The following is an 11,959-nucleotide window of genomic DNA, read 5'->3' as shown; positions in this document are numbered from 1 at the left end:
TTGAAATATATTATACAAATAATATACATTGAAATCATGATTGAAATATCCATCTTTTCCTTCAATCTCAATATTTTTTAAATAAATATGTCCCTTTAGGCGGTTTCAAGTCAGTGAAATATGTTGAGCATAACTAGAAAACACACATATATATGTATGTGTGTGTGTGTGTGTGTGTGTGTGTGTGTGTGTGTGTGTGTGTGTGTGTGTATGCACGTGATCAGAATTGTTGGTACCCTTGGTAAATATGATCAAAGAAGGCTCTGAAAATAAACCTACATTATTAATCCTTTTGATCTTTTATTTAAAACAATTTCATTGAACTAAAACAAGTTCAGAAATGGGGGAAAATATCATTATGAAATAAATGTTTCTCAAATTTTGTTGGACACAATTATTGGCACCCCTAGAAATTCTTATAAGTAAAATATCTCTGAAGTATATTCCCATTCATATTTACAATTTTGAGCACTCCAGGGTGATTATGAACATGAAATTATCCAGCCATGGCTTCCTGTTTCACAGAAATATAAATAGGAGAAAACAAAGCCCAAATTCCCTTAATCATCCATCACAATGAGAAAAAACAAAGAATATATTTCTGATGTGCAGCAAAAGATAATTGAACTTCACAAATTAGTGAAGTGGCTTTAAGAAAAGAGCTAGAGCAGTGAAAGTTCCCATTTCCACCATCAGGGCAATAATTAAGAATTTCCAATCAACATAAAATGTTACGAAACTGCCTGGAAGAGGACGTGTGTCTATATCGTCCTAATGCACGGTGAGGAGGAGAGTTTGAGTGGCTAAAGACTCTCCAAGGACCACAGCTGGAGAATTGCTGAAAATAGTTGAGTCTCGGGGTCAGAAAACCTTAAAAAAAATTTGTCAAACAGCACCTACATCACTACATGTTGTTCGGGAGGGTTTCAAGAAAAATTCTCCTCACTCGTCCAAAAACAAACTCCAGCATATTCAGTTATCCGACACAACTGGAATTTCAAATGGGACTGGCTTCTATGGTCAGATGAAACTAAAAAATTAGCTTTTTAGCAGCAAACACTCAAGATGGGTTTGGTGAACACAGAGATAAAAAGTACCCCATGTGTACAATGAAATATACTGCTGTATTTTTAATGTTGTGGGCCTATATTTCTGCTGGAGGTCCTGGACATCTTGTTTAGACACATGGCATCATGGATTCTATCAAATACCAACAAGATTAAAAAACTCAATAAGTGACTGACTCTGTTAGAAATCTTGGTCCCACTTTATATTAGGTGGCCTAAAACTACTATGTACTTACATTTAAATTAATCATTTGGTACAATGCACTTTTAGTGTACATACATGTTTTTACATTGTACTTATATTTTTAAAAATACCTATATGTAATTACATCTGTAATTAATTTCAGTAATTACATTTATAATTACTCTGTTGACCCATCCCTTACACCTTAACCCACCCTTAAACCTACCCATACCACCAAACCTGTCCCTAACCTTACCCGTATCCCACCTCAAAGCAGCAAAAGTGTTTTGCAATACAGTATGAACACAATAAGTACATTGTACTTATTTTTTAATGTAAGTACATAGTAGTTAAGGCAACCTAATATAAAGTGTGACAGAAATCTTATAATGGGCCATGTTTGGATCTTCCAACCGTACAATAATCCAAACACAAACCTCAAAAACAACACAAAAATGGGTAACTGAGCACAAAACCAAGCTTCTGCTGGCCATTCCAGTCCTCTGACCTGAACCCTATAGAAAATGAGTGGTGAACTGAAGAGAAGAAGCACCAACATGGAGCTGGTAATCTAAAGGGTCTGGAGTGATTCTGGATGAAGGAAAGGTCTCTGATTTCTTGTCAGGTGTTCACTAACCTCATCAGGCATTATATTTAGAGCTGTTAAAGTGGCAAATGGAGGTTTCAAAAAGTATTGAATAAAAGGGTGCCGTGAATTGTGGCCAATGTGTATTAGAGAAAAACATTTATTTCATAATGATATTTCCCCCATTTTAAATTCTTATTCTCCAATGAAAGGTTAGATCTTTGTGAATTTAAATAAAATATTTATTTAAAATAAAATATCAAAAGGATTAAAAATGCAGATTTCTTTCCACACCCTTCTTTGATCATATTTACCAAGGGTGCCAACAATTCTGACCACGTGTGCATGTATATATGTATATACTACAGACATTTCCATGATGCTTGTACTCTATGTGATGCTCAATATTTGATCAATATTAGTTTCCTTTCTCATACACAAGTGAAAGTCCACGGCACGGTAAATCACCAGCAGAGGACAGTGTAAGACACGCTACGCTTTCACACTTTTTGAATATTCTTCAGAATCCAAACACGAGATAAAACTCAAACATAAATAATACCGCATTTTATTGTTGTTTACTTTTTTATACATTTGGGTTGCTGAATTATACTTGTTCATCTTATATTCAATGTGCTTTTATCGGTGTGTATGTTGAAGGGAACGAAACACAGAGCATGAAAACTATAATGATGGCATGAGTTTATCACACGATTGAGGCTTTGAAAAAAAAAAAATCAGATTCTGTGTGATTCAGATTTTCATGAATCAAAAACTCGTCTGAACACCTTCTCAGTGGCGGTGACGCCCACATCCATGTGACTGAGGCAGGCGTGCAGCGCAGTAAGTTTGAGCTGCACTCCTGCAGCGCGCGAGCTGCGACTCAGAGCTGAGGAAGATGAGGAGGATGATGGTGGTGGTGATATATGTGGGCTGTGAGTAACGCAAACAGAGCGGATTCAGATCTTACTACATAGTGAGCACCTGCTGGTGGCAGTTCTGAGAGCTTGAGCTCTGGGTGTGACGGTTGTCTTTTGTCCTCCACCTGCTTCCTCTCAGATGAATTAACTGGAATATCCTCTCTATTGAACTGGATCGTGCTGGAATTACGTTTAATTGAAAAGTTAGGCGTGCTTATGCTCCGTAGTTCACTGGTGCGTCTGTGTCTCAGCGGCACTCTTAGCGCAGCGGTAACTCATGTGTTTTTGTGATTATCGGTGCTCATCTAATGTTTGTCACCCAGTGAGTGAGCGCGCTCCAGATGCACTCGCTGTTTGATCGGAATTGGAAAGGGCTGGGAATCGATCTGTCTCCGGTCTCGCTGCCCCACGTTGCCGTGAGGATGTTCAGCTGTGTCGGGTGTTTTTGGGTGCTCCTGTCCTCCGCCCTGGTCGCGATTTGCAGTTTCAGTTTCATCTCGCCCGCATGGATAGTGAAGGACCATCTGAAAAACAAGGACTCCGTGAGTTTTGGGCTCCTGTGGCACTGCTCCGAGTCTCTGGATCATATGTACAGATGTTACACCTTTGGCGGGCTGGGCAAATTTCAAGAGATTCCTTCAAGCTCTTGGCAGGTAAGCTGGATATGGATATCTATGGTAAACATGCTCAAACTCATAATAACGGTAAGAAATGTATTAGCTCTAAAAATTGAGGATACCGCAACTTTTGAGTAAAACGCAGCCTGACCTGCAGAATTATTACAGCATCAGTCTTGTATGGCTCCTGCACAAGCAACATAGGGGAACTTTTCTGTCTTAGGCTTTGATTTTAAAGAACATTATTTAGTTTAAACATTTTTTAAGAGTTCAATTGAAACGGATGAAAAGTTTATTTATTTTTATTTATTTATACTTGTTATATTCTATTTTTTTTAAGTTGAAATGTTAGATTTTGATCTTGTTCTTCATTCTGACATTTTAAATTCCCCTTTATATAGTAAATTCATAAAAAAGTGTTAAAATCAAGGAAATGCAATGTTGCATTTTTAAACTAAACTAGTTTGTATTGTTTTCCATTGGCATTCAATGGATGAAAATTACTTTACCATCTTTCCAAGCATTTTAGTCGAGTTGAGTTTCTCTAAAAAGTTTTTATGTGAGAGGAGCACCTCTTTGCCAAGACAGACTAGTAAAGGTTTGAACATCATAATCATTTTGAGTTTTTTTTTTTTTTTTTTTTAGCATCATGAGGGTAGCATTAACCCATCTGTATTTGAAAATCTAAATGAGAAACAATGGACGTATTTTATTTTTTATACACTGGAAGTTATTTGACACTTTTGTTAGCCACTGTAAGGCCAACCATTCTCTTGAAGTCAATCTCAAAAAGTGAAACAATTGACATAACAATCACACACAATATCAAGAATCCACATCATCATACATTATATCAAATTAGATTTTACGTCTTGGTCGGTCAAGTCTATATTCAGATCTTTATTCTAGGACACGTAATGAATGTTTTAACAAGACAAAGTCATAGTGTGAAGATGTTTCCTTTTGAAAGATTTTCCTTTTGTCCTAATTGAATAATCACCTTTATATTGCTTTATACGCTATTACTTTGAAAAAACATGGATTGTGAAAGTTAAATATATAATCACATGGCATTGATGGCTCTTGGCATGTTCCTTGGTTATGATTGGAAAGAAGAGCAAACATTGCTCATCTCAGTGCAGGACATAGTAGTTCTGCTCATTTGACATACATAGGTCTATTCTTAGCAGCAAAGTGCATCAGTCGTTTTTAATAATTCAGAGCTCATAAAACAAGAGTCAAAATGGGACCATCCCAGTTAGCGATGATCAGTCCTACTGGTAAAAATGAAAACATAGTTTTAAATAGCCTGTTGAAATTTCCTTTTGCAGTTTACAACCATGTAAAGTTTAAAAATCATCTGGTAACACTTTAGAATAGGGAACACTTATTCACTATTAACTACGACTTTTCACTTAATAAATTCCTAATTTGCTGCTTATTGATAGTTAGTGCGGTAGTTGTTAAGTTTAGGTATTGGGTAGGATTAGGGATGTAGAATAAGGTCATGTAGAATAAGGCATTAATATGTGCTTAATTACTACTAATAAATGGCTAATATTCTAGTAATATGCATGCTAATAAGCAACTAGTTAAGAGACCCTAAAATAAAGTGTTACCAATGATCTGTTGTGTCTTAAAACTGGGCCACTTGAAAAAGTCCATCATCTAAGCCAGGGGTCACCAAGTTCGGTCCTGGAGGGCCGGTGTCCTGCAGAGTTTAGCTCCAACCCTGATCAAACACACCTGAAGCAGCTAATCAAGGTCTTACTAGGCATATTTGAAGCTTCCAGGCAGGTGTGTTGAGGCAAGTTGGAGCTAAACTCTGCAGGACACCGGCCCTCCAGGATCGAACTTGATGACCCCTGATCTAAGCAAAGGGGACTATTTCAAATAAGGCTCAAGATTTCTGCAGAGGTTAAACACTGAGAGTATGTATTTAGCAGTCTTTATCAGACTGTTCTCACTAATGTTTGTAAATTCAGAGCTGATTTGTCCTTGGGGAACATCTGCCTATAGCAGCTTTTCACTGCACCCACTGCTTCTGTGCAACTAGCTATATGACCATTATAATAGCAAACATATCATATTACTTTCACTTATATAAAATGCCCAAGAGGTTACATCTTTTATTTCACACTTTTATCTTTTCCATTGTCTTCGGTTCATCTTGACCCATTTCCAGGAAAAAAAAACTCTATACAATATAAATGCCACATTGTTTTTAATATTGAAACCAGGCTTTGTCACACCGTCAGGATCTCGAAACAAACACATTTAACAAAAGCCTTTTTTAACAACTGTTTTAAAAAAAGTGTTTCACTTGTATTTGACCATTCACTGTTTTTACTTTATGAATCAATTTGACTTTGCATTTAGTAAGATTTGGCCCCTCACATGTACTGTTTTCCATGATAGGGATGATAAGGTTAAAGGTCACCTGGAGTAAAAGGCCCCTAGGATGTAATTTTCTCCTTAACTACCTGGCAACAAAAACACTAGAGCTCTTTTCTAAACACCTGTAGTACTGAAACAGATTGTTTTGCATAATTGGGAAATGTGGATTTATTGTGATGGATGTGCAAAGTGGGCTCATATTGACAGCTCCTGACATGATGGAGATTTATGTGAAATATGTGTGAAATAAAACTGTAGCTCTGTACAGTGTTCATTTTGTTAATTGAACAGAAAGTTATGAAATATATCAAAAAGAAAAGAGGACACCCATTTGCTAAAGTTTATTTTTTTAATTATTATTTCTTTTTACTCCAGCTGTGGTTTACCATCAATATTCAGTTACTTTTTTTTGTCATGGAAGGGGGTGTTTAGACCTGTTGCATTCTATTCATGATTTCCAATAAGGATCCAGTTTCTTAGGACAGTATTTTAAAAATAAATGTTCCAAAAATGGGTTTTTACATGTCATTGAAGAGCCATTTTGGATTCGCCAAAGAATCTTTTAGTAAACAGTTCCTAAACAAACCATTTTTTTTTGTGTGACAAACATTTTAATAATCTAAAGAAGCTACTTCCACTATAAAGAACATTTTGTAAAATGGAAAGATTCCATGGATGTTAAAGGTTCTTCAAGGAATTAAAGAAAGGAATTAAAGAATTTAAGGAATTAAAGAGAGTAAGGCAAAAGTTTTGTTGTCAGTAAACAACCCATAGAAAGGAAAAATCACAAATCAGATTTTTTCTAAATTATATAATATTTTGAATGCTTTGCAGAGGTTTTCCATTGACTTCAATTGTTTTTAAATTAAGCTATATCTCTACCCTGCCTCTAAAAATACATCTTACACAAACCTCTTCATGGTATTAAATTTTAATTAGTACATTTTTTTCAGTTGTCCCAGAAGGACATGTATAAAGTCCTTAGTAATGTAGTTTAGCATCTGCGTTGCCCTGTTTTCAACAGACCTTTTCCATTTCAGATAATACAGAACACAGTAGTCTTCCTCTTGTTCCCTTAATACCCTAAAGCTCACTCTCTCAGTTTTCTCTGAAGCACAAGCAACCTTGTGTCTTATGATTTATGTATGGATAAAAAATTAGCATTTGAAAGGAGATATTAATAAATTGCATTTCTTGGATTTGTAGTAGAATTTGAAGGGCGGAGGATAAAGATGTTCTGTCCATATTCAAGGCATTACAGAAGGAAAGAAAGGAATGGATTTGGGAGCAACGTTTGGCAGTGATGTGTGCGCGGCTTCTGCTAAATGCTTCAGTACATAACTGAGCGTACACAGCTCTGACTGCTGAATCATTTATTTATGATCATTGTTAGCACTGCCATCTTTGTTGTTTTGGAGGTGAAGGGTTTGATAATGTTTCTGAGTAAGCTATAAAATGCACATCTTTAAAGTTGATGTGCATAATTATGTTTTTAGTGTTAAAATACTTTCTCCTCTCAGTTTAATGTGCTGAGACAACTGTAAGTAAGCCTCCCGGTTTTCATCCAAAGTATCTTAAATTGTGTTCTGAAGACGAACGAAGCTTTTACGGGTTTGGAACGACATGGTTTGGTAAGTGATTAACAACACAATTTTCATTTTGGGGTGGAGTGTCCCTTTAAGACCTCTTTTAAGGGTTAAAATGCTTTCTGAATTACTTTTCTTTATTAGGTTCTTTTCTTTAACTCTAAGAGGAAGCACCCACATTTCTAAGAATTTTCTTAGAATTTTGTTACTAGGAGCAACTCTTAGCACTGATATTTTTCAAGAATACGGGCCCAGGTTTATTTGCAGACTGGTTATATTAAACTCTGCCTTCATTTGTCATTCCCATTGATATAGATGGCTTATATTTTAGAAACTGTTTCCCCGGGAATCAGAAATTCTCGAAATTTGTCATGTTTCTTCAGAATTTCCTGTTGTCCATGTGTACCAAGTTTTGCCAAATTTGAACATTGCATTCAAAAGATATAGCCTATATCTCCACAATGAATTAATTTATCAAATTTGTTTTGATATCTTTTTCAATTTGGAACCATTCCACCAAGTTTGAGATCTCTATAGCTTATGGTTTCTCATGCTCAGACAATTTTATGGCCGGAAAAAAAAGTTGGCAAACAGTACAAATATAATTGCTTTTGAGCAAGTTCTGTGCTTGGATGCCGAAAAATAAGTAATCTAGCTTGCAAGTTTGCAAGTACATTGATATTAAATGTCATTCTGACATGCTTTACTGGCTCAATCACATAAGATATCATGCAATTAGCACTGGCTTATCTCTCAAAGGGGAGATCTATCTTTTTTCTCTCGCTTCTCCACTCTGATTTGCTGACAGAAGCTGTTGTCATGCACAGGTGGCTGCCTCTCTCAGGTTTGGGTGGTCTCATGTTAAGTGTTGTGCCCACTCTGCCATCAAGCAATAAATACAGTACTTTTTCATCATGCGCCACAGTCCTGCCTCGACTCATTGATGTGCAGATTATTACCCATATACGGAAACACACTCATGTTTCTCAGCATGCCCAGTGCCCCTTTCTCTGTAGATGGTAATGGCTCATGGGGCTTGTGTTTAGGTTCACAGCATGAACATTTTGAGGTGATGTTAAACTAAGTACTATAACTGACAATGCATTATATAGAGCTGTAGCTGTCCTAAATCACAAAACACAGTCTTGTTTATAGTCTAACTCTAGCTTTTTACATTTGACAACAAGGCCGTAACCATGCCTTAAACAATGGGACCAATTTTTTTTATTCTCATTGGCAAGTAGGCATTTTGAACTATTTGCAAATATTTTAAAATATGCACATTCGCACTTATTTGTTTGCCTAATATATGTTGAAAACACAAAATGTTTCTTGTCTCAACACATTCAGTTAGGAATTACACGATTCGCATAAACGATACCATATTTTCAATTCTACATGGCAAAATTTAAGAAAAAAGTTGAGTAGTTTGCATCACTATATTACTGTCAGTCATTCCATAAAATAATTGTCAAATATTAAATGTTTCGCCACTTTAATCTTATTTCACTCTCTTCCAATGTTAAATTGACACTTTGTGCTGGAATTTGCACTCTGCTTCTGTGAACCGTAAACCTGCCTACTTTAATTGGCCATCTCAATCATTTTGACTTTGATGAGAATTGTTGGACCACTGAGGCAGACCAGCCTAAAAATGGGGAGACTAGTCCCCCTCAATGTCTATAGTGAATACGACCCAGTTTCCCAATTATATGTAGGCTTGTAAATTCATTAAAATTGTTTTAATTTTTTTACCATTATCTTGATAAACAAATGTGTAGGAATCATAAACATTTGTTGGTGATAGAACTGCAAATACTTAAAAAATGTCAGTGTTTCTGGTCTCAGATCTGAGTTCTTTCAATACATTTTTCACAGTTGAATCAGCAAAACCTGATCTTCTTGCTTACTGCCCACATAGTTCATCTTGTGAAAATACCCTCTCATGTTTTTGTGCTGCATATATTGAGACGTGTCAGAGACTCTGTGTTTGTATTCCTGCTTCAGACCCTGTTGTTTTGTGGTGGATCTTTTGTGATTCTCTTTGCCTCCATCATCTCCATGTTTCAAAGCCCCCGTGGGCCAAAGAGCATATGCAAGACTCGATACTGTCAGGCAACAGTCATAACTGTGATTTTACTGCCAACTTACTCCTGATAGAGAAGATATTAAATGAAATTCAGCCAAAAGTAAATATTTCTGTCCCTTTTGAAAGTACATATTTATACGATGATAATTGTAAGATTGAAAGCAGAAGACTAATTTAACAATTTTAATCTTAAAACCACTAATATGAGTTTGATATGTGAAAAGGGGTTGCTTAAAACAAACCAATGTGTTTTGGTGGTAAAAAAACATAAGGGTCACATCTGTCATCATGTCTAAACATTATTAGTTTTTCTGTTCATCTAAACTTTGGTCTTTTATTATCATGATTTGATGGCAGGCTATATGCAGTTGCACTTTTTCATCATCATGTTTGGATACCTTGATGCCTTAAAGCGAGAAGACCCATAATCACTAATAGAGCTTCTTTCCATCAGTGTCCGAGTCCCTATGGGCACAAGTGTGCTGTTGACAGGCTGAGTTATTAGTTCTTGTTGAGGAAGTCATTCTGCTCTGGGCTACAGTGGCTGGACAGCGATGAATGTGCTGGAAGAGCCGGGTGTGGAGGAAGTAATGTTTGCCAACCAGTAAAGTCTCACTCAAACTGTTAGATGTGACAGAACGGTAAGGAAGTTAACATTGAATGTTGGACTGATATTAAAGCCATGCTGTCTTCACTAGGGCAGTTAGGGTTTTTCCTAGAATCTTGAACCCTGAGTTATAGAATTTGTTGGGTAACATCCTGCATAATTTGTGCTACAGACACTTTTGATGCTTTAAATTTTATTTCTCCTGGTAGGCGATAAGATGGGACAAAAATACGCATAGGATGTAAGGGCTGTTCAAACCAAGGAAGATAAAATATCCATCACTGTAACTATAAAGCCTTAGTAATAGTTCTAATTCTAATTCTGAAGTGAGCATCCAGTGAACACTCTATCCCATGTGGCCACAGGAGAGCGAATGGCGGTAAAGTGCTAACCAACTGACACTAGTAGGTCACATGACAATGACAACATTTAGCATGTTTGAATTACATTTATACCTCACACATCCATACCATATACAACATGCATTTTATGCCTTTTTTATTAGATAGGACAGTTGAGAGCAGACAGGAAAGTATTGGGTGGAGAGAGGGGGGGCGGGATCAGCAAAGGACCTCGAGATGAGAATCGAACTCAGGTCACCATGAGGACAGTTGTGCTATATGTCGTTGCACTAACCACTAGGCTATCGGCACCGACAATCAGATGCACATTTAAAACTGGAATATAATTTAATTTCAGTCACAGGTGTTTCATAAACATAATCCTCTCTGGATTACAATCCACCATCAAAATAAATTTAATTATTCCAGCTGCTGTGAGAAAACGCTGTAAATGATCTGCCACCTGCAGGATCCTCACATGCGATGTAGCCTATTAGCTGGGACAACTTGTTTACAGGCGTGATGTAATGACACGCAGCATGCTTGAATTTCCCGCAAATTCCTACCAGTACCACTAAAATTAGAAAATAGTATTATAAGCTAACCGTTGTGAATCGGGGTAAAGGCGATTCGTTTTGGACACTGGCTGGTTATGTACTTACTCAAATATTGATTTCAGATCATTTTTAACCAAAAAAAGTTATGGACTGCAGCTTTAAACAATTTAATAATAAAATAAACACAAAATGAAAATAATGCGGCAGCCCCTCACAGATGACTGCTGCACACAAACAAAATAAAAACACAACAAACGTCCAGGCCTGGGGCCTGTTTCATGAAACAAGTTTACCAAAAAATTCAGGCTTATTTCAGTTAGTCTTGCTTATTTTGAACCAAATCAACTGATAATACATCAGACTAACTGAAATAAACCTGGCTTATTTGGTAAACTTGTTTTATGAAACAGGCCCCTGGTTCTCTCTCGTCTTGCACTGTCGTCACTCCTCCTTTTATCCTTTCAGAGATCATCTGTGGGACTCGAGACTGGCGAGTGGTGCAGGTGTCGCTCATTATGACTTATTCAACCGGCATCGCTCCACTCCCACAGCTCTCGGCCTCACTCCACTTGCCACAATGTGATTGCTAGTAGATTACATGTAAAGGACCTGTCACCCTGTGCCAGGAACTAGATGTATTAGTTGTTGTTGTTGTTATTATTTATTGTTTTATTTTAGTTTAGTACATTTTCTACAGACCCCTAGTCTCTGGACCCCAGTTTAAAGCCCTCTGGTCTAGGATGCTATATAAATGTAATGCACTACTAGGGGATGGGCTCACAGTTCACAGAATAGCTCCTTGCCTCTCTCACACTTTCCATTCGCTCTCTCACAACACACATGCCGTGACTCTCTTTTTTCTGGAGGTCCTTGTAGTCTGTATCTTGAGAAGGCAGCAGTAATTTCCTGCATCTGAACCTGTTAAGGGTTCTCAGCCCCCGGAACCAAACCACCGAAGCTGCGAGTTTTATCATGGCCGCCACATTGCTGTCTAATGAAATGATGGAT

General features: G+C 37.0%; 1 protein-coding gene across 1 annotated transcript in view; it reads left to right on the top strand.

The window, feature by feature from the left end:
• Nucleotides 1-2,671: 2,671 nt before the first annotated feature.
• Nucleotides 2,672-11,959, top strand: part of LOC131541005 (LHFPL tetraspan subfamily member 7 protein) — a 143,347-nt gene continuing 134,059 nt past the window's right edge. The window contains exon 1 of the mRNA XM_058776469.1: nucleotides 2,672-3,410. Coding sequence (XP_058632452.1) covers nucleotides 3,099-3,410 — 312 coding nt within the window. The 5' untranslated portion in view covers nucleotides 2,672-3,098. The remainder of the gene's footprint in view (nucleotides 3,411-11,959) is intronic.

This window comes from Onychostoma macrolepis, chromosome 05 (assembly GCF_012432095.1).
Source record: "Onychostoma macrolepis isolate SWU-2019 chromosome 05, ASM1243209v1, whole genome shotgun sequence".
NCBI lineage: Eukaryota > Metazoa > Chordata > Actinopteri > Cypriniformes > Cyprinidae > Onychostoma > Onychostoma macrolepis.
This window is presented reverse-complemented; position numbering and strand designations above follow the sequence as displayed.